We start from the raw sequence: 24,165 nt of genomic DNA, 5'->3' as shown, positions 1-24,165 counted from the left end.
TACAAGGACTGTTGCCAGTGTGTAGAGTTTGTGGACGACGGTTACCACACAACATATATATTGCATATTTTAGCGTTTTTGCTTATGTTGGTGTTGATGTGATTTATTTCTGGGTTGTGGTATACGATTGGGTTTAGTATTAAGTGATTTATTTTAGTGTTTAAGTGTTTTTCGGTATTGTGTGTGGGTAAGTGTTTTTCGGTACTGTATGTGGACTGACGGTGTTGGGTTTATGTAAAGGATATTATTTTTTTCGATTATTGGTGAGTTCTGTGTACCCACACACGCAGCTATAATATATAAATATAAAAGTGCTATTTTTGTCTGTTTTTGTGTTAAGTTTGTTTAATGATATAGGATTTTTTGTTTTGGTTGCGGTAAATATAGTTTTAAGGTTATGTTTTGTTTTTGTTGCCCTTTAGTCTAAGAGTCCAGTTTATGATAACGTCAGGGGAAAGTTTGTGCTGCGGAGTCAATTGTCAGAAGTAAGATTCAAGGGTGTGGGGGTTGTTTTTGTTTACATCCCGCCACAGCACCCATCATGATTCAAGCTACTGTAAATTCTCCTCAAAAGAAATGGTTTCTCTTACTCACGGCTGGTATTAACCCTTGTCTGAAGCTTACTAGACCATATTGACATCTTGGAAACAATCCTTGGGTGAACTAGGAAAAGTAAGTCTTGCCCATAAATACTTATGCACGCCTTTATCACAAGCCAGGAATGTTGAGTCACATATTTTTAGATGCTTTAACCCTGGATAGGTACGATGGGTCGTTCGCGACCCCGAGCGTCAAAAAAAAACAGGTTTTTCTCACGTGACTCACCCCCGTGACTGAATTTGTGGGTGATCGACCTGCAGGAGGTGTCTCCCCTACACGCTCTAGTAGTGTCCAGATGTGCATTGCTGTAGCTGTACTCCTTCCCCGATTTCTGAGACGCGTCGGGGTCGAGCGCGACCGAGTTTACCCTTCTAAGGTAATTTGCATAATTATCAAAGTTATTACGTATTATGAAATTGTCGTAGAATGGTGCAACTTGTATAGGTTATCAGTTGTGGAAAGTCTTGGTGGATTGTTTGGCTACCATGTGCATGATTTTTTTTTTAGTTAAAATGTCGTTCATCACCACGAGGACCATTTTACCGAAAGTGCCCCTTTTTCATTTTTTTTCATTTTTTTGCCAAGTCATTTTTCCGTAAGATATTGCCAAATAGTGTCGTAAAACTTTTGCTTGTTTAGTGTTGGAAAGTGTGTCTAGATGATCTGGCTACCCATGCGTGACTTTGTTTTTGTCAGATACGACGTAGTTATTGGTATATTGGGTATTTAACTGCGGTTACCAATTTCTGTTTTTTTTCAATATTTGTAAAAATTACTACGTAGTAAGGAATTGCCGTATATTATTCATTTTTTTTTCATGTTTATGTGTTAGAAAGTGTGCCTTGATGGTTGGGCTAACACGTGCATGCCTTTTTTTTTATCTGAGATGCCGTATATTAGAATGTCGGGCATTTTACCGCGAGTGCCCCTTTTTCATTTTTTTTCATTTTTTTGCCAAGTCATTTTTCCGTAAGATATTGCCAAATAGTGTCGTAAAACTTTTGCTTTTTTAGTGTTGGAAAGTGTGTCTAGATGATCTGGCTACCCATGCGTGATATTGTTTTTGTCAGATACGACGTAGTTATTGGTATATTGGGTATTTAACTGCGGTTGCCAATTTCTGTTTTTTTTTCAATATTTGTAAAAATTTACTACGTAGTAAGGAATTGCCGTATATTATTGATTTTTTTTTCATGTTTATGTGTTAGAAAGTGTGCCTTGATGGTTGGGGTAACACGTGCATGTCTTTTTTTTTATCTGAGATGCCGTATATTAGAATGTTGGGCATTTTTCCGCGAGTGCCCCTTTTTATTTGTTTTGCATTTTTTTGCTTAGTCATGTTACCGTAAGGAATTGGAAAGTAGTGTCGCAAAACTTATATTTTTATAGTATTAGAAAGTGTTTCTAGATGATCTGGCTACCCATGCCTATTTTTTTTTTAGCCAGATATGGCGTATATATAAGTATGTGTTCGATTTTCCTGTGATTGCCATTTTTTCGTTTTTTCCCATTTCTTTCAAAATTACTACGTACTAAGGAACTATCACAGAGTAATGATTCATTTATATGTTTATTTGTCGGAAAATGTGCCTTGATGGTTTGCCTAGCACGTGGCTGAAATTTTTTTTTTTCTGAAATGTCGTATATTAGAATGGCCATTTTTCCACGAGTGCCCCTTTTTATTTGTTTTGCATTTTTTTGCTTAGTCATGTTACCGTAAGGAATTGGCAAGTAGTGTCGCAAAACTTATAATTTTATAGTGTTGGAAAGTGTTTCTAGATGATCTGGCTACCCATGCCTATCTTTTTTTTTTTAGCCAGATATGGCGTATATATAGGTATGTGTTCGATTTTCCGGTGATTGCCATTTTTTCGTTTTTTCCCATTTCTTTCAAAATTACTACGTACTAAGGAACTATCACAGAGTAATGATTCATTTAGATGTTTATTTGTCGGAAAATGTGCCTTGATGGTTTGCCTAGTACGTGGCTGAATTTTTTTTTTCTGAAATGCCGTATATTAGAATGTTAGCCATTTTTCCGCGAGTGCCCCTTTTTATTTGTTTTGCATTTTTTTGCTTAGTCATGTTACCGTAAGGAATTGGCAAGTAGTGTCGCAAAACTTATATTTTTATAGTGTTGGAAAGTGTTTCTAGATGATCTGGCTACCCATGCCTATCTTTTTTTTAGCCAGATATGGCGTATATATAGGTATGTGTTCGATTTTCCGGTGATTGCCATTTTTTCGTTTTTTCCCATTTCTTTCAAAATTACTACGTACTAAGGAACTATCACAGAGTAATGATTCCTCTAGATGTTTATTTGTCGGAAAATTTTGTTTACTTCTTTTTTGATTGAATATCATCAAATTTTTTTAGCTAAAATATTATATTTTACATTTTTTTTTCGATTTTATTTCCCTTCAAAAAAATTTTTTTGGGTCAGAATTTTAATTTTATAGTCGTAAAATAATCGACAATTATCCAGCAACCCACCATACAATTTTTATGCATATCCAATAATAATTAGATTAGTAAATAACACCTTGAAATTGACATACCCTTCCTACATTTCAAGTGGCAGATTAGGGAGTCTGAGTCAATGTGGTTGGCGGCCATTTTGTGGACATATCCGAAGCGTAAGTTGCCCTATCTATATATATTCTTGTTCCCTATAGAATTTGTGATATTTTGGTATATTTTTACCTGCATAAATATCATATTATATATTAAATATATGTATTTTTTTTACGAAATTTCTAAGTACTCAAAAAATTACCTTTAGATATGGCCCCTGATATAAATGTAATTTACAAAATAATGAAGATTTTTTTACATATTTCTATTTTAGGATAACATATGTTTATTCCCTAAAAAAATTAGCCACTTCCTATTTCATTTGGGTACCCAAAAAAATTCATGAAATTTGGACAAATTTTTTGGCCAAAAAAAGTTACCCTTTTTTTCTCATTTCAGATCTTCACCTCCATGGGTCTGACTTCATCCAAAATACATCAAGATGTGTCCTAAACATTCAAGAATCAATTCCTAAAAGGATTTGTGTATATATGTATAAACTTTTTTTTTATGAATTTTTATGTCAGGTCTTTTTTTTCTACCTAATTTTTTAGAATATTTATAATAAATAGTTTTTCTGCAGATGAGTAGTATTTATCTTTACAGCTGTTTTAAGCATTCATTGAAGTTTTTTTTTGGCAAAAGAAAAAAGGAGGTTACTGCAAAAACTGATTTTTCAAGAATTTTTTTTGGCGTCGGGGTCGTTCGCGTCCGAGTATACCCTTAAAGGGGTGTCCGAGGAGCGTACCTATCCAGGGTTAAAAGAAGCCATGAGTGTTGTCTCCTATCTCGGAGTTCTTGATTTTGATAATGTGATCGAAGTTTGTATGCTAAATCATAAATTTGCATCATAAGTATTTAATTACTTATGATTATTTTCTATTCAAATTTTTACTTTGAATATTCTTATGGTGGCAGGAAGGACTTCTAATCTTCAAATTTGTTAATTTCATTGAAATGCTTGGTACTCGAAAGTGTCCTTCCTGCGGCTGTTAAGGGCTGTTGGGCCAGTTAACTAACTCCTCCTCTTTTTTGTTCAACAAAACTTACATGGTCGAAGAACGACACAGGAGGGCAGACTCACAACCTGACCATTAGAGAGTCAACACCACAAGATATCTTCAGCTTAAACTAACAAGGATACATTTGTGTTTTTTTTTTTTTTTTTTTTTCAAAAATCTATAGCATGCATTGCTAAATTACGACATCCGGATCCCAGGCATTTCTCGTCGAAATGGAAATTAACGGCCGTATGCTAAGAGGAAATAAAGGGACTATAATATAGACCCTATATTAAATTCCTATGCTTAGAACATATACAGGCCCTATAAATTTAGGGTTCCCTATAATTTAAGGGGTGGTTCCAATACTATTCAAAGGGTGGCCCAGACATGCCTTTCGCAAGCCCTATAAATAAATAGTAGTCATGATATCAACTCTTTGCTTGTGAAAAACATTTATATTATCAAAAGATGTCTTACAAAAATAATAACACATAAAAAGAAAGAAAAACTATTGAACAGGTGGGCCAAACTTCATATTTTATGAACTCGGAGATGTCCCTCTCGGAGTTCAAGCACAACACAACAAAACAAGCTTCTGCCAAGTTTCACAGGTAAGAATTTCTTTGATTATTTTCTTAGCAAAGTAAGTGATAAAATAGTAGTTGCAAGTAAACTTGTCATTTGAAATCGTAAATAAATTACATTCTTCCAATAGATATGATAGCTCATGCATGGAAAAGGTGTTGGTTTTTAACTGATGCTAAAAGGTTCATCTGTTTTTAAGAGAAATTGTTGTATTTGTGCAAAGTTTACATTAAGTTTGGCTTGGAGAAGTTGAAAAATTCTGGTAACTAATCTAACGAAATCAAAGTAACCTTGGCAGGGGGTGACCCTCTGGAAGAGAATGCCAAAAAAAGGCCTTATCCTTTAGATTCTAGCAAAATGAACTAATTTTCATCCACAATTTTGCCTTTTTATAAATGATTTAGATATCTGGAGATGATTCCCAGGTTTTCAAGAATAATTCAACTAATGTGAACCTAATGTAGGAAATCATAGCTCCAAGTTGGTTGTGTTGGGCTGGTGATGGTAGCCTAACTTAGGGTTCGTTCATTACTTTGTAAGATAATTTAGATGGTGTCTAGAGTAGGCCTAGGGTTGATTTCCAGCATGATCATCATCTGAAAAGTGTAAAAACCAATTTGAACCTAATTTGGGAATTTCATGGTGCATCTAAGTTTATGCCTAGTCTACTAAAGTGTAAGTTAGCTGTGCAGTGTGGACTGTGGAGGGCTGCTGTTGAGCTAGCCAGGGGTCAAGGGTGGCAGATTAGGTTTTGTAGAGTTAAACACTAGGCTAACAAACATTTCATGAGTCTTACATTACACGTATATTTCATATATTTCAGCATGTACCGACAATTCCGTCATATCCGAAACCTTCAGTGCTATCAGCATGGCCACATACAAAGGGTTGTGACAGACCGAAGCAACCCATTCCATGCCATGACTGAGGAAGAATTTCTGATGAGGTTCCGATTAAGTAAAGAATGTATGAAGAATTTTCTTCACTCTTCTTGTTTCAATCGTATTTTTAGCTCTCTTCTACTAATACTATAGCTACCCCTTAAACATTCTCTCCTACATCCAGTTTTCTTTAACGAAACACAGGGAGGACTAATCTAAACTTGTTGACAGTGGCGCACGCCATGCTCGTGACGTCACAGCGTAGATACGCACAACAGAGGGCCTTAGTCGTAACCCCGGCGTATGTTGGTTCTTTCCTTAAACTACATGGGTCGAGATTAAATTCCTAAACTGAATTTTAAATATAAATTTCAGTACTGCTGAATTAATGCATCTTATATTTCTCAATACCAATTAAGGTTTGTTAATTTTAAGATGTATGCCCATCGTACCAGTCCATTGCTGATTAATCATTTAAACTATTAATTTTTAGCAAGCCAGAATAGGTAGGATTGTTGTATATATAACCTCCCTCAGAGCAGCAAGGTTTATCTGAGTATTTAGTACAAAATCCTGCCTCCTCTCCACTCCTTGCAACAATATATTGCCCTGTCCTGAAGTCCCGATATGGCAACCCCAATGGATTACCGTGCGCATCAAGCTCCTCACCTGTCTGGAAAGGTGAAGCCAGGTGATCTCTTCGACCGTAGAGTCGACCCCATTCATCAAGAAGCTGTGGTGACCGACTGACTAGCCCTGTCAGTAGTTAATCCGTGCACTACTGGCTCACCCCCATTCCATCCCACTCTCCCAAACGTGACTCACCAAGGAGTCCTGTTGCTGCCGGTCGGAGAGATTGAGAAGAAGAGGACCCTGGGATACCATAGTTGTAGCCAACGAGGATTCTTGGGGTGAGCCAGGCAAGAGGGCAACGTGCCAATTAGTGCAACAACCAGGTCAACAGCCACCACGGGCATAGGACTAACCCTTAAAGGAGTGCAGGTACTACATCAATGGCCATTTAGTTTTCCCCCATTTTTTATTAGCTTAGACTAATTTTAACTTTATAGGGAACCTGGCTAATTACACTATTCGGACTGTGTGCGGTGGGATTGTGTGTAAATATTTTTCCATTATTATTTCTTGCTTGGAGACTAACACAGTCTCTGGGTCACATGGGCCACGTGTCCGACCCCATTTCGATTTTTTGTTATTGCAGACCACGTGTCTAACTAACTAATTTTCATCATTTTGAATTGCATTTTTTATTCTATTTAGTCTTTGTTAAGATGTCCGTTTCTTTGATGTAAATTTGTGAATAAATCAATATTAGGTTAATTAAACCTCCTTAGTCTCTGGGTCACGTGGGCCACGTGCCAGACCCCATTTTGATTTTGATTGTTGCAGACCACGTGTCTAACCCATCATTTTCATTATTTGAATTGCATCTCTTTTGATACCATTTTGTCTTTGTTAAGATGTCCGTTTCTTTGATGTAAATTTTTGAATAAATCAATATTAGGTTAATTAAACCTTCTTAGTATTTTTGCTCCCTCATTTATTTAATGTTTAAACTGGGAATATTTGAAGAGTAAGTCTATAGGTGGTAACAGCGAGGTACTTTGCATTAATATATTTGCTTCGAAGGTAAAGATCCTTATCTTTAAACTTTTAAACTACTTTACATCACTGCTCCCATTTTGGATTTTGTCTGATTACATTAACGTAAAATAACTGTCCAGCATCTCATTGGGGTAGCTGGGACGGAGCCGGAACAGAGCCTGAGAATGAGATGACTATAGACCTGACAAAGCTAGAGTAGGCCATAAATTATTGAGATTTCTACGTGTGGAGTTCTTCGGCCTCTGGACAGTAAAATTTCCCCCTTTTGTATTTAAGAGTGTTGGTTAGTGAATTGTGACAGTAAAGTATTAGCAGGGTGTTTGTGCCCCGAGAGTAAGTGCTCATATCCTCCCCTGTTGAACTTTATGTAACTGTTATAAGGAGACTTTCCCGGACTAAGTTCCCACTCAGAACATAACCATTAAAAAATTCTCCACACGAGTGGTCCTTCGAACCGGATCTTTTACCTTTGACTTGTGAAGCATTAACGTAATTAATCAGCTTGATTAAGCATATAGTAACTCGCTATATCACCTACCCACACGTACACAGCCAGTTTGTCGAATGTGTAATGCCCAGACTTTAATTGGGAAGAGAAATTTGTAATCAACATGATCTTTTTGTATCGACCACGTGTTTAAGGAAAGAGCTACGTAACCAGGTTAATTTGTTGCTTGAATGTTCTCTACAGAAAGACTAGAATTTGTCGTAGGAACTTCGATTTGTCTCGGATCCGTTCACCCACGTGTGGCGGAATCCACTTATACCAGAAAGTTCTAAGCTACTTGAACTAAGGTTTTTTGTTGTTCAGACGCCCGTGTTTACTGCTCAGCTAGAGCGCCGGTGTACTCGTTCTGTCAACTAATTTTGCTAGCTAAGCATCTAATTTGTAACATTTTGTACCTTGGTCTACCTCCCTTTGTGTCGTTTACCTTCCCTAACCAACCTTAACTTTTCTAACTAACGTCCCCGTATACCTAGCACGTGTCCTTGTCCTAAAGAGCGAAATGGCGTAACATAATTTTAAGTGTTCTTACGAGTAACGTAGAAACTTAACCCCAAGTCCGTTTCATTCCACGTGTTTGTTCCGAGATGGCGGATCTTGTTTACAGCCCAAACTAAGGGTGCGTAATTGGTTGCTTTAGCGAGGAAATATTGTTTTTGTCCTTTAGCGAGGAAATATTGTTTTTGTCCTTTAGCGAGGATATTTTTGTTTTACCTCCGCGTGAGGGAAATTTCATATTTGTTTAGCCTCCAAGAGAGTGCACTTTAAAATCTAAGTAATTGCCTCGTGCGCCTATCTACATTTTGAGGAGTTCAGTGGCTGCCTTAGTGCGCCCGTAATTGTGAAATCGTCACAACAGTGTCGGCCTCGACCTGTTATTTTAACATTTAACTTGAATCTTTGCATTCATAAGCCCATGTGCTTTCTAATATGTTCTACTTTGAAGTAAATTGATTAGTCATTATCGCCACTCGCGTAAATAATTCTGTTTAGTAAAGTCTAAAGTCACGTGACCTGGGCATCGTCTGCTTTGTTGGGCCCGGTCACTTTGAATTTTAAAGTAATTTCATGATTTATATGTTTTTGTCCATTTAACTATTTTCCTCCCATCATGAGTAAATTTAAATGTTCAATTATCAAGCTTGTAAATTTGTAAAGTTTCATTTTTACATTCCTTTAAAATTCAGATTTATCCCTTGTTTTGTTTTACGAATCCGTTCATCCAACGTGGTCATTCCAAGATGGCGGACTTCATGTTTAACGTAAACAACCCTTCACCACCTAAGGCGGAAACGCTTAGCCCCGAGGAGATTAACGCTAGGCTTAAGGAACAGGAGTTGACGTTCACCTTTGTGTGTGAGGACGCAGACCTAGCACTTCATGCTCTTGCTTCTGTAGATTTTCCCAGCATGGGTTCAGAAGCCGTAAATCATTTTAAAAACCTTATTGGTAAAGTAAGAGACGAACTTAACCATTACAAGAATTTTTGGAGACGTCATTACGACCATCCTATTGTCAAAATAAATTATCCCGTGCTTGCTGCTTGTTCAAGTAAAGTTGAAATTGCTTTTAATAGCCTTATGGCTCATCCAAATTTACTTATAAAACCTAATCAGTCTTGTTCTTCTTCAAATGCAACACCTTCAGTGACACGTCCCCTGATTGTTACTTGTAACATATCGGCAGTCAAGCACAATGTTCATAATTTTGTCTCAGTTCCCCAACCAGTAAAATCGTCACATTTCAATACTATGTTGCCAACACGGCATACGACTAGTAATTTTGTGTCAATCCCACGTGCTCCGTCCTCATCTCCGAACCTTAAGCCACCAGCGTTTAATCGCCCTCAACCCCCTTTGTCTTTGCCGCCGGTGACAGTCCATCCCGGAGGAAATACCATTCATTATCTTGTCATGGACCCCCCAAGTGGTAGCGCAGATACCACACAACTTAACCGTGTGCGCGATGGCCAGCAGAGGCCTGTACCGGTAAATTCAATAACTAAAACCGTACCATCCCATGGACCAGTGCTCACGTTGCCTGACTGTCCAGTTCTTAAGCCCGTAACTTCCGCTCTAACCCGTGTTGACGCTAAAACATCCCCGTCAGGATCTGAAACCCGCTCTCAGAACGAGCCGCGTGAACGCAACCTTAGGACTTTAGCAGTCAGAAAGGGACCTTTTGCACTGACGGTGGATTTAGTGAAGGTCACACATGTAGACCTAGCACCAGAGCTTAGAGCCTGTTTATAAATAGCTTTGCTTAAAGATAACGGTACCATGAACATCATTCATTGTTTTCATTCCCTTTTATATGGCACAAGTGTAAGCCTTTATTATTTTTGCCAAGTCATTCAGCAGCATTTTTTCAGCCAATCCCTTGCTTTAACTTCAAAGCGTGAATTTAATTTTTGCCTTGACAACTTGTCATGTTGCTATAATCCCCCTGACATCCTTCAGCTCGTGCTGAATATAAGCTTTGTTTTTAATGTTCACCTTGCAAACATTTCCCTTGAAGATGACATCCAAGACCATAGCTGTCAGAAATACGATGTCCCCATGGACCTAGTTCGTCTCACTTTGTCATTCAAACTAGAGTCAGATGATTTTTCAAATTTTGACGCTGAGAATAAGGTAACTTTTCTCCCTTTGTCACTCGACGAATTCAAAGCTTTCATCACGATCATGCCTGTCACTTTATATGTAAAATCATTTCATGTAAAACGTTGGGTGTCAGACCGGGATTGGGATTCACCCCCATAATTTTTAATTTGTCATTTGGCCGGACTTGTTGCTGAACTTGACCGTAATTGGCTTACGTTTTGTTTGCTCTATCCGTACCCCTAGGGTGGGAAGAGTTGAGTACTTTTGATCGTTCTATTATTATTGCATCGTACGTTTAAAGTTAAAACTGATCATATGCTTAATTTAGCGCTTCCGTGTAGCATTGCCTGCGGGTTCAATATTCCCCAAATTCACGTGAAAGCATAACTTTTGACTCGATTGATTTCAATTAACGTTAACAGCGTTTTGTTAACTTTAAACGGACGTTGATGTGAAGAACAACTTCACTCATCATTCAGCCAGTAGCCTTATCTCGCTCATACTAACAAGTAGTTGAATCACATTTGCCGGAACTAACCCCTCTCCCTTTTTTCTCCCCTTTATCCCCAGGGTGTGAAGAATTTTCTTCACTCTTCTTGTTTCAATCGTATTTTTAGCTCTCTTCTACTAATACTATAGCTACCCCTTAAACATTCTCTCCTACATCCAGTTTTCTTTAACGAAACACAGGGAGGACTAATTTAAACTTGTTGACAGTGGCGCACGCCATGCTCGTGACGTCACAGCGTAGATACGCACAACAGAGGGCCTTAGTCGTAACCCCGGCGTATGTTGGTTCTTTCCTTAAACTACATTGGTCGAGATTAAATTCCTAAACTGAATTTTAAATATAAATTTCAGTACTGCTGAATTAATGCATCTTATATTTCTCAATACCAATTAAGGTTTGTTAATTTTAAGATGTATGCCCATCGTACCAGTCCATTGCTGATTAATCATTTAAACTATTAATTTTTAGCAAGCCAGAATAGGTAGGATTGTTGTATATATAACCTCCCTCAGAGCAGCAAGGTTTATCTGAGTATTTAGTACAAAATCCTGCCTCCTCTCCACTCCTTGCAACAATATATTGCCCTGTCCTGAAGTCCCGATATGGCAACCCCAATGGATTACCGTGCGCATCAAGCTCCTCACCTGTCTGGAAAGGTGAAGCCAGGTGATCTCTTCGACCGTAGAGTCGACCCCATTCATCAAGAAGCTGTGGTGACCGACTGACTAACCCTGTCAGTAGTTAATCCGTGCACTACTGGCTCACCCCCATCCCATCCCACTCTCCCAAACGTGACTCACCAAGGAGTCCTGTTGCTGCCGGTCGGAGAGATTGAGAAGAAGAGGACCCTGGGATACCATAGTTGTAGCCAACGAGGATTCTTGGGGTGAGCCAGGCAAGAGGGCAACGTGCCAATTAGTGCAACAACCAGGTCAACAGCCACCACGGGCATAGGACTAACCCTTAAAGGAGTGCAGGTACTACATCAATGGCCATTTAGTTTTCCCCCATTTTTTATTAGCTTAGACTAATTTTAACTTTATAGGGAACCTGGCTAATTACACTATTCGGACTGTGTGTGGTGGGATTGTGTGTAAATATTTTTCCATTATTATTTCTTGCTTGGAGACTAACACAGTCTCTGGGTCACATGGGCCACGTGTCCGACCCCATTTTGATTTTTTGTTATTGCAGACCACGTGTCTAACTAACTAATTTTCATCATTTTGAATTGTATTTTTTATTCTATTTAGTCTTTGTTAAGATGTCCGTTTCTTTGATGTAAATTTGTGAATAAATCAATATTAGGTTAATTAAATCTCCTTAGTCTCTGGGTCACGTGGGCCACGTGCCAGACCCCATTTTGATTTTGATTGTTGCAGACCACGTGTCTAACCCATCATTTTCATTATTTGAATTGCATCTCTTTTGATACCATTTTTGTCTTTGTTAAGATGTCCGTTTCTTTGATGTAAATTTGTGAATAAATCAATATTAGGTTAATTAAACCTTCTTAGTATTTTTGCTCCCTCGTTTATTTAATGTTTAAACTGGGAATATTTGAAGAGTAAGTCTATAGGTGGTAACAGCGAGGTACTTTGCATTAATATATTTGCTTCGAAGGTAAAGATCCTTATCTTTAAACTTTTAAACTACTTTACATCATTGCTCCCATTTTGGATTTTGTCTGATTACATTAACGTAAAATAACTGTCCAGCATCTCATTGGGGTAGCTGGGACGGAGCCGGAACAGAGCCTGAGAATGAGATGACTATAGACCTGACAAAGCTAGAGTAGGCCATAAATTATTGAGATTTCTACGTGTGGAGTTCTTCGGCCTCTGGACAGTAAAATTTCCCCCTTTTGTATTTAAGAGTGTTGGTTAGTGAATTGTGACAGTAAAGTATTAGCAGGGTGTTTGTGCCCCGAGAGTAAGTGCTCATATCCTCCCCTGTTGAACTTTATGTAACTGTTATAAGGAGACTTTCCCGGACTAAGTTCCCACTCAGAACATAACCATTGAAAAATTCTCCACACGAGTGGTCCTTCGAACCGGATCTTTTACCTTTGACTTGTGAAGCATTAACGTAATTAATCAGCTTGATTAAGCATATAGTAACTCGCTATATCACCTACCCACACGTACACAGCCAGTTTGTCGAATGTGTAATGCCCAGACTTTAATTGGGAAGAGAAATTTGTAATCAACATGATCTTTTTGTATCGACCACGTGTTTAAGGAAAGAGCTACGTAACCAGGTTAATTTGTTGCTTGAATGTTCTCTACAGAAAGACTAGAATTTGTCGTAGGAACTTCGATTTGTCTCGGATCCGTTCATCCACGTGTGGCGGAATCCACTTATACCAGAAAGTTCTAAGCTACTTGAACTAAGGTTTTTTGTTGTTCAGACGCCCGTGTTTACTGCTCATCTAGAGCGCTGGTGTACTCGTTCTGTCAACTAATTTTGCTAGCTAAGCATCTAATTTGTAACATTTTGTACCTTGGTCTACCTCCCTTTGTGTCGTTTACCTTCCCTAACCAACCTTAACTTTTCTAACTAACGTCCCCGTATACCTAGCACGTGTCCTTGTCCTAAAGAGCGAAATGGCGTAACATAATTTTAAGTGTTCTTACGAGTAACGTAGAAACTTAACCCCAAGTCCGTTTCATTCCACGTGTTTGTTCCGAGATGGCGGATCCTGTTTACAGCCCAAACTAAGGGTGCGTAATTGGTTGCTTTAGCGAGGAAATATTGTTTTTGTCCTTTAGCGAGGAAATATTGTTTTTGTCCTTTAGCGAGGATATTTTTGTTTTACCTCCGCGTGAGGGAAATTTCATATTTGTTTAGCCTCCAAGAGAGTGCACTTTAAAATCTAAGTAATTGCCTCGTGCGCCTATCTACATTTTGAGGAGTTCAGTGGCTGCCTTAGTGCGCCCGTAATTGTGAAATCGTCACAACAGTGTCAGCCTCGACCTGTTATTTTAACATTTAACTTGAATCTTTGCATTCATAAGCCCATGTGCTTTCTAATATGTTCTACTTTGAAGTAAATTGATTAGTCATTATCGCCACTCGCGTAAATAATTCTGTTTAGTAAAGTCTAAAGTCACGTGACCTGGGCATCGTCTGCTTTGTTGGGCCCGGTCACTTTGAATTTTAAAGTAATTTCATGATTTATATGTTTTTGTCCATTTAACTATTTTCCTCCCATCATGAGTAAATTTAAATGTTCAATTATCAAGCTTGTAAATTTGTAAAGTTTCATTTTTACATTCCTTTAAAATTCAGATTTATCCCTTGTTTTGTTTTACGAATCCGTTCATCCAACGTGGTCATTCCAAGATGGCGGACTTCATGTTTAACGTAAACAACCCTTCACCGCCTAAGGCGGAAACGCTTAGCCCCGAGGAGATTAACGCTAGGCTTAAGGAACAGGAGTTGACGTTCACCTTTGTGTGTGAGGACGCAGACCTAGCACTTCATGCTCTTGCTTCTGTAGATTTTCCCAGCATGGGTTCAGAAGCCGTAAATCATTTTAAAAACCTTATTGGTAAAGTAAGAGACGAACTTAACCATTACAAGAATTTTTGGAGACGTCATTACGACCATCCTATTGTCAAAATAAATTATCCCGTGCTTGCTGCTTGTTCAAGTAAAGTTGAAATTGCTTTTAATAGCCTTATGGCTCATCCAAATTTACTTATAAAACCTAATCAGTCTTGTTCTTCTTCAAATGCAACACCTTCAGTGACACGTCCCCTGATTGTTACTTGTAACATATCGGCAGTCAAGCACAATGTTCATAATTTTGTCTCAGTTCCCCAACCAGTAAAATCGTCACATTTCAATACTATGTTGCCAACACGGCATACGACTAGTAATTTTGTGTCAATCCCACGTGCTCCGTCCTCATCTCCGAACCTTAAGCCACCAGCGTTTAATCGCCCTCAACCCCCTTTGTCTTTGCCGCCGGTGACAGTCCGTCCCGGAGGAAATACCATTCATTGTCTTGTCATGGACCCCCCAAGTGGTAGCGCAGATACCACACAACTTAACCGTGTGCGCGATGGCCAGCAGAGGCCTGTACCGGTAAATTCAATAACTAAAACCGTACCATCCCATGGACCAGTGCTCACGTTGCCTGACTGTCCAGTTCTTAAGCCCGTAACTTCCGCTCTAACCCGTGTTGACGCTAAAACATCCCCGTCAGGATCTGAAACCCGCTCTCAGAACGAGCCGCGTGAACGCAACCTTAGGACTTTAGCAGTCAGAAAGGGACCTTTTGCACTGACGGTGGATTTAGTGAAGGTCACACATGTAGACCTAGCACCAGAGCTTAGAGCCTGTTTACAAATAGCTTTGCTTAAAGATAACGGTACCATGAACATCATTCATTGTTTTCATTCCCTTTTATATGGCACAAGTGTAAGCCTTTATTATTTTTGCCAAGTCATTCAGCAGCATTTTTTCAGCCAATCCCTTGCTTTAACTTCAAAGCGTGAATTTAATTTTTGCCTTGACAACTTGTCATGTTGCTATAATCCCCCTGACATCCTTCAGCTCGTGCTGAATATAAGCTTTGTTTTTAATGTTCACCTTGCAAACATTTCCCTTGAAGATGACATCCAAGACCATAGCTGTCAGAAATACGATGTCCCCATGGACCTAGTTCGTCTCACTTTGTCATTCAAACTAGAGTCAGATGATTTTTCAAATTTTGACGCTGAGAATAAGGTAACTTTTCTCCCTTTGTCACTCGACGAATTCAAAGCTTTCATCACGATCATGCCTGTCACTTTATATGTAAAATCATTTCATGTAAAACGTTGGGTGTCAGACCGGGATTGGGATTCACCCCCATAATTTTTAATTTGTCATTTGGCCGGACTTGTTGCTGAACTTGACCGTAATTGGCTTACGTTTTGTTTGCTCTATCCGTACCCCTAGGGTGGGAAGAGTTGAGTACTTTTGATCGTTCTATTATTATTGCATCGTACGTTTAAAGTTAAAACTGATCATATGCTTAATTTAGCGCTTCCGTGTAGCATTGCCTGCGGGTTCAATATTCCCCAAATTCACGTGAAAGCATAACTTTTGACTCGATTGATTTCAATTAACGTTAACAGCGTTTTGTTAACTTTAAACGGACGTTGATGTGAAGAACAACTTCACTCATCATTCAGCCAGTAGCCTTATCTCGCTCATACTAACAAGTAGTTGAATCACATTTGCCGGAACTAACCCCTCTCCCTTTTTTCTCCCCTTTATCCCCAGGGTGTGAAGAATTTTCTTCACTCTTCTTGTTTCAATCGTATTTTTAGCTCTCTTCTACTAATACTATAGCTACCCCTTAAACATTCTCTCCTACATCCAGTTTTCTTTAACGAAACACAGGGAGGACTAATCTAAACTTGTTGACAGTGGCGCACGCCATGCTCGTGACGTCACAGCGTAGATACGCACAACAGAGGGCCTTAGTCGTAACCCCGGCGTATGTTGGTTCTTTCCTTAAACTACATGGGTCGAGATTAAATTCCTAAACTGAATTTTAAATATAAATTTCAGTACTGCTGAATTAATGCATCTTATATTTCTCAATACCAATTAAGGTTTGTTAATTTTAAGATGTATGCCCATCGTACCAGTCCATTGCTGATTAATCATTTAAACTATTAATTTTTAGCAAGCCAGAATAGGTAGGATTGTTGTATATATAACCTCCCTCAGAGCAGCAAGGTTTATCTGAGTATTTAGTACAAAATCCTGCCTCCTCTCCACTCCTTGCAACAATATATTGCCCTGTCCTGAAGTCCCGATATGGCAACCCCAATGGATTACCGTGCGCATCAAGCTCCTCACCTGTCTGGAAAGGTGAAGCCAGGTGATCTCTTCGACCGTAGAGTCGACCCCATTCATCAAGAAGCTGTGGTGACCGACTGACTAGCCCGGTCAGTAGTTAATCCGTGCACTACTGGCTCACCCCCATCCCATCCCACTCTCCCAAACGTGACTCACCAAGGAGTCCTGTTGCTGCCGGTCGGAGAGATTGAGAAGAAGAGGACCCTGGGATACCATAGTTGTAGCCAACGAGGATTCTTGGGGTGAGCCAGGCAAGAGGGCAACGTGCCAATTAGTGCAACAACCAGGTCAACAGCCACCACGGGCATAGGACTAACCCTTAAAGGAGTGCAGGTACTACATCAATGGCCATTTAGTTTTCCCCCATTTTTTATTAGCTTAGACTAATTTTAACTTTATAGGGAACCTGGCTAATTACACTATTCGGACTGTGTGCGGTGGGATTGTGTGTAAATATTTTTCCATTATTATTTCTTGCTTGGAGACTAACACAGTCTCTGGGTCACATGGGCCACGTGTCCGACCCCATTTCGATTTTTTGTTATTGCAGACCACGTGTCTAACTAACTAATTTTCATCATTTTGAATTGCATTTTTTATTCTATTTTAGTCTTTGTTAAGATGTCCGTTTCTTTGATGTAAATTTGTGAATAAATCAATATTAGGTTAATTAAACCTCCTTAGTCTCTGGGTCACGTGGGCCACGTGCCAGACCCCATTTTGATTTTGATTGTTGCAGACCACGTGTCTAACCCATCATTTTCATTATTTGAATTGCATCTCTTTTGATACCATTTTTGTCTTTGTTAAGATGTCCGTTTCTTTGATGTAAATTTGTGAATAAATCAATATTAGGTTAATTAAACCTTCTTAGTATTTTTGCTCCCTCACTTATTTAATGTTTAAACTGGGAATATTTGAAGAGTAAGTCTATAGGTGGTAACAGCGAGGTACTTTGCATTAATATATTTGCTTCGAAGGTAAAGATCCTTATCTTTAAACTTTTAAACTACTTTACATCACTGCTCCCATTTTGGATTTTGTCTGATTACATTAACGTAAAATAACTGTCCAGCATCTCATTGGGGTAGCTGGGACGGAGCCGGAACAGAGCCTGAGAATGAGATGACTATAGACCTGACAAAGCTAGAGTAGGCCATAAATTATTGAGATTTCTACGTGTGGAGTTCTTCGGCCTCTGGACAGTAAAATTTCCCCCTTTTGTATTTAAGAGTGTTGGTTAGTGAATTGTGACAGTAAAGTATTAGCAGGGTGTTTGTGCCCCGAGAGTAAGTGCTCATATCCTCCCCTGTTGAACTTTATGTAACTGTTATAAGGAGACTTTCCCGGACTAAGTTCCCACTCAGAACATAACCATTAAAAAATTCTCCACTGAATGCACACTTTCATTGATTGCAAAGATAGAGCATCGACTGCCCAATGCTCTTAGCAACAGAGGTAGGCATGAGTCGTTATCACATTACTTTTGTGCTTATATGTCAGGTGATGAGCTATTCGTGAGTGATGTAATGCTCATTTTGGTAATAGTATAGAACACCACGCTCTCCATTTACTCCAATATAATGTAATCCTGCGGTTCTCACCTTCTTGCACAGTAATTAGGTGGTTATTTAAATTCTGGGAAAGCAATAATTAGCAAGATATGTTGAAGAGGGGAGAAGGGGTTATGAAAAGAAAATAGCTCGGTTTCCTCACTATACGACATGGAACTGACGTCAACATAGTCAACCAAACAGATCGTGATGCCAGGGTACATAAACAGAAGTTCGTGATGCCAGCGTACATTTGATATACTGTATATTCAAAATATACTTAATCAAGAATTGTGATTACTCAAAAGTGTCACTATTTGTAAATTGCATATTTTAAGGACACTTTTGAGTAATTAATCCATTTTTAATTAAGTATATTTTGAATATACAGTAAATCAAATGTACGCTGGCATCACAAACTTCTGTTTATGTACGCTGGCATCACGAATTCTGTTTGGTTGACGATGTTGACATGTCAGTTCCAAGTCGTTTAGTGAGGAAACCGAGCTATTTTCTTTTTATAACCCCTTCCCCCCTCTTCAACATATCTTGCTAATTATTGCTTTCACAGAATTTAAATAACCCCCTAATTACTGGGCAAGAAGGTGAGAACTGCAGGATTCCATTATACTGGAGTATATGGAGAGCGTGGTGTTCTATACTATTACCCTCATTTTTACTTATTTAACAACATTTCCTTAATAATAATGTACCAGGTAGGTACAGTACATAAGGTGCCTTCATTACCTGTAAGCACAAGCAAAAGTGATTTTTATGTCTGTATACTGTACTGCAGTGATTCTCAACCAGTGTGCCAAGGCACAATGATATGCCACAACTAATTCAAGCAGTATGGTGATATTTACTGAAGTAAAATAAGTTCTTATTTATACCCGGTATTCTTTTATGTCTGTAGTTCTATCTTATAATTACATGTATACCCTTTTAAATTTTGCCAAGTATACTGTATGCTGTGGTATTCTTATGAGATCTTAAGTGTGTCATTGGTAAGAAAAGGTTGAGGCATTTGCTGTACTTAGTTTACTTACGCAAGTTATTTTATTGGTTTCTGCTAAATGTGTTACTTGAAAGGTTATATGAAGCTGCCTAGAGATATTATGCTTAATGCAGTAAAAGATTATACAATTTTTTAAGTAAAAACAGATGAGAATTATGCCTGGACATGGTTTGAGTGAAGTACTTCATGATTTTTTCTTTTTCCACAGGCTGTCCTGTGCCTTCTCACCTGCAGGTCCTAATTGGATTGAGATACATTGCCACTGGAAACGACCAACTTGGTATATCTGATTGGTGTGACGTATCACAGTCTTTTGTTAGTAGATGTGTTGGCAAGGTAGCATATGCAATTGGAAGTTTGTGTGCAGAGTTCATCAAGTTTCCAGACCAAGATAATATCACCAGGATTAAGCATGAATTTATGACTATAGCTGGAATGCCAGGTGTAATTGGGTGCATTGACTGCACTCATATTGCAATTGAGATGCCAAGTCACCCGCATCCTGAAGTTTTCCGCAACAGAAAAGGTTATTTTTCATTTAATGTACAAGCAGTCTGTGGTCCTCAGTTGCAGCTCTACAACATTGTAGCTCGGTGGCCTGGCAGTGCACATGACAGCAATATTTTTAAAAAGTCGACTCTGTCAGGAACTCGAAGATGGTATTCTGCCTAGACACTTGTTGGGTGACAGTGGCTATCCATGTCGTGAATATTTGTTGACTCCTCTGACAGATCCTCATGGCCGTGGAGAGAACCGCTATAATGCTTCTCACATAAGAACGCGAAACAGTGTTGAGAGAGCATTTGGACTATTAAAAAGAAGATTTGCTTGCCTTGGAAAGAAAATGAGGACTTCTATGAGAAACACCAAACACATAATTGTTGCTGCTGCAGTTCTCCACAATTTGGCCATCGCCTACAGAGTACCTGAGCCAGATAAATGTAATTCATGAACTTCATGATCCAGATGACCCAGAAGCCCAAGGAAACATACAAGAGGATGAATTGAGGCAGCAACCTCAAGCAATGAGAAATATCCAAGGAGTCTTTAAAAGACAGCAAATCATCAGAGAATATTTTGCTTAGGAAAAAAATAATCACCACCACTAGGCTTAAAGTTACCAAAAACCAAATTCAAAGTATGTATATATCGTACAGGTTTGGAAAATAAACCAGAAACAGTTATTTGTAATTTTGATTTCCACAAAAATATACAGTACAGTAGTCAAAATACATTGCAGACTAGAACACAATGCATAATTTCATCACAGCCGAAATATATATAATACTATATTGCACTGAAAAAACTTGAAGTGACATTGGATCAGTTTAAAGCATCGAGTTTATCACAAATTCTTTTGGTCACCTGTCCTAGTTCCCCTGTTACTTCCAACATTTTCTTGCCCACATCAACCCAGATTTGATGAGCCTGAAGACAAAGGTTTGCATCCTCATTTTCCTTTTTAATTTTTTTTAGTTTTTCTCTCTTAATTTCAATATCTAGGCTCTTAACTTCAATATCTAGGCTGAGGCTTTCCATCGTCTTTTCATGCTCCTTCCGTTGCATCTCAAGAGATGCTTCAAAGCTGGCCTCCTGAGTGAACTTTCTTGTTCGTCGGCGCTTTCGGGCTGGGGTAAAATTTGATTGGCCAGGTGTTGGTGTGTATTCTGTTGGGGTGTCTCTGGCATTAAACTGTATAGAGGTGGGTGTGTTTGTTTGAGTATCCTGTGTCATGTTAGCTTCTTGAGAGGAGACTTTGCCAGCTGGTGTGCTCTGTGTTGTGTTGAATTCAGTTGAGGCGAGTTTGGGAGGTGTTGTGATGGAGTGTATAGAGTTGTTAGTGTGCTGTGCCATTATTTGAGAATCAAACCTTATCTCACATTTTTGCCCATTATTTCTGATACCAATCACAGTATGTGGTTGTCCTGAAAAGACAAAAAAAAAGAAAAAAGTTATGCTATGATTGTACTGGAGAACATTGCCTTTGCAAACTGTGGGGCTACTAATTCCTCCTAATTCTATAAAAGATTCCATAAAAGTAAAGCAAATATTTAAGTGATGAATGATTTACCTAATCCTATCAATTACACAGTTGTGGGTCACACCATGTTAGACATGATTCTTGGGTAATAGTATAGAACACCACGCTATCCATTTACTCCAATATAATGGAATCCTGCAGTTCTCACCTTCTTGCACAGTAATTAGGGGGTTATTTAAATTCTGGGAAAGCAATAATTAGCAAGATATGTTGAAGAGGGGGGAAGGGGTTATAAAAAGAAAATAGCTCGGTTTCCTCACTAAACGACTTGGAACTGACACGTCAACATCGTCAACTAAACAGAATTCGTGATGCCAGCTTACATAAACAGAAGTTCGTGATGCCAGCGTACATTATATTTACTGTATAATCAAAATATACTTAATTAAAAATGGATTAATTACTCACAAGTGTCCTTAAAATATGCAATTTACAAATAGTGACACTTTTGAGTAATCACAATTCTTGATTAAGTATATTTTGAATGTACAGTATATCAAATGTACGCTGGCATCTCGAACTTCTGTTTAGTTGACTATGTTGACGTCAGTTCCATGTCGTTTAGTGAGGAAACCGAGCTATTTTCTCTTTATAACCCCTTCTCCCCTCTTCAACATATCTTGCTAATTATTGCTTTCCCAGAATTTAAATAACCCCCTAATTACTGTGCAAGAAGGTGAGAACTGCAGGATTCCATTATCTTTATAAATTGATAGGTAGGGGATATGCGTAAAACAAGTGACTTCCTCTCAATTTTATGGGAAAAAATTAATAGAGAAACAAAACATTTGTATGAAAATCAGTAAAATATGCAAAACATCCAAGCAGAGCTTTCTGTAGAATTATCAAAGTAGGACTTACCAGTACTCTGAAGTGCATCACAGTTCAGTTCATTCTCCTCACCATCAAGGTCATCACTTATGATAGTAAAGATTTTAGCAGTCTCTTCATCTTCAGGCTTAGGAGGAGCACCACCACCTGTCCTCATAGTCTCTCGCTTATAGGCTGCATGCTGTTTCTTTGCTCTGAAATTTTTACAACAGTTCAGTGGTTAAATGAATATCTTTGTTCCAAACAATTAGGCTACCCAGTATATAGCCTGAAATTAAGACCAAACAATTAGGCTAACCAGTATATAGCCTTAAATTAAGAACAAAAGCCAAGCAATTAGGCTAACAAGTATATAGCTTGAAATTAAGACCAAATAATTAGGCTAACCAGTATATAGCCTTAAATTAAGAACAAAAGCCAAGCAATTAGGCTAACAAGTATATAGCCTGAAATTAAGACCAAACAATTAGGCTAACCAGTATATAGCCTTAAATTAAGAACAAAAGATAAGCAATTAAGCTAACAAGTATATAGCCTGAAATTAAGACCAAATAATTAGGCTAACCAGTATATAGCCTTAAATTAAGAATAAAAGCCAAAAAATTAGGCTAATCAGCAGATAGCCTGAAATTAAGACCACACAATTAGGCTAGCCAGTATATAGCCTTAAATTATGAATAAAAGCCAAACAATTAGGCTAATCAGTATGAAGTCTGAAATTAAGAATAGTACAAACTGCAATGAGAATTATTTATTTGCTCAGCCTTTGAAAAGTATGTTATTCCTTACATATAGCCTAAATAAAACTCATCCTCGCCAATCCCTAAGCTGATGCTTGCTTATGTATGCAGGAAGTGAGTCAAGAGTACTATTACTTTAATGTGTTTATGAATACTTACTTTCCTTTTGCATTCTCCCAGACTTTCTTCAGCTGTTGCTGGCTTCTTGGTGGTCCATAACCAGCAGCATTAAATAAGCTAGTGACTTCTTCCCATGCTGCTTTTTTTCGATGGATGATGCGGAAGTCATGGCTCTTATTGAATAAAATCTCGCTCCTTTCCTCTATCAAGGTCACCAGCATTGTTTTCTCACTTGCAGTTATGTATCTTGCTCTTATACAATCCTTTTCTGCCATTTCCACTGTCTATATGTCTTCACTAACTCGTTGAAAGAACAGGAATGGACGACACACGTCTTCTTTCTTCTTCTTTCTTCTTGGGGTATTAAAGCCAACACTTGTTGTTGGCACGGGCCTTTCCCTTGGTTGGCCCGTAGACGACACACGTGTACCCAACTTAGTAAATATCCTCACACAGAGTTGCCAGGTTCGCCTTTTTTCAGGCTAAAAACTTCAAATTTGGCCCTTTTTGAAATTTTTTAGCCTTTAGCAATATCATAAAAAAGGTTGGCCTTAAATGCTATAATATTGGGTTTTTTTTTTACTCTATGGGTTGACCTTTTAAATCTGCAGTTGATCAGAAGTTGGACTTTTCTCACTTAGAAAACCTGGCAACTCTGCCCTCACAAATGGAAACAAAACGTTCTTCCAGCATACCAACTGTTTAGAGGACAACAGACACCCTCTCAGCAGGGATACCAACCACACCCTTTCCTAGAAGTTGCTTTAAACATAGCACCGAAAAATATAGGGCTCCCCTACACTTTCCATAGGGTATAAAGAAGGCCCTATAATTGGAGGCCCTATATTTTCTCTTAGCATACGGCCGTAAGTCCTACTTCTGCCTCGTCTATCTCCATAGTCTTCCTGCCTGGATTAACACGGTGAGTACCAAGCATATAATAGGGTAGTACGTTAAAGGTAACTGTGTTCAATCTCTAAGGCGTTTGTGTTGCCTCTTAATAAATAATCCTTCCTTCCAGCCATAATTTTATAATTTATATTAAATCTTACTCTTTACAATTATAAGTATTTGAAAGTATTCTTCTTGTCTTTATTTCAGTTATTGCCGTTGT

At 38.5% G+C, this 24,165-nt stretch overlaps 1 protein-coding gene and 1 pseudogene across 1 annotated transcript; one reads left to right on the top strand and one right to left on the bottom strand.

Moving 5' to 3' along the window:
• The window catches only part of LOC137645314 (uncharacterized), a 33,416-nt pseudogene extending 12,976 nt beyond the window's left edge, over positions 1–20,440 (top strand).
• Positions 20,441–20,595: 155 nt separating this feature from the next.
• Positions 20,596–23,343, bottom strand: LOC137644902 (myb/SANT-like DNA-binding domain-containing protein 3). Its single transcript, XM_068377780.1, has 3 exons — positions 23,091–23,343; positions 22,222–22,385; positions 20,596–21,244 (listed from the first exon to the last, which is right to left on the bottom strand). The coding sequence occupies exons 1-3, from the start codon at positions 23,324–23,326 to the stop codon at positions 20,643–20,645; spliced, it is 1,002 nt and encodes a 333-aa protein (XP_068233881.1). The 5' UTR covers positions 23,327–23,343; the 3' UTR covers positions 20,596–20,642.
• Between the last annotated feature and the right edge of the window lie 822 nt (positions 23,344–24,165).

Source organism: Palaemon carinicauda, chromosome 8 (assembly GCF_036898095.1).
Source record: "Palaemon carinicauda isolate YSFRI2023 chromosome 8, ASM3689809v2, whole genome shotgun sequence".
Taxonomy (NCBI): Eukaryota; Metazoa; Arthropoda; class Malacostraca; order Decapoda; family Palaemonidae; genus Palaemon; species Palaemon carinicauda.
The sequence above is the reverse complement of the archived record's forward strand: the minus strand, read 5'-3'. Positions and strand labels throughout refer to the sequence as shown.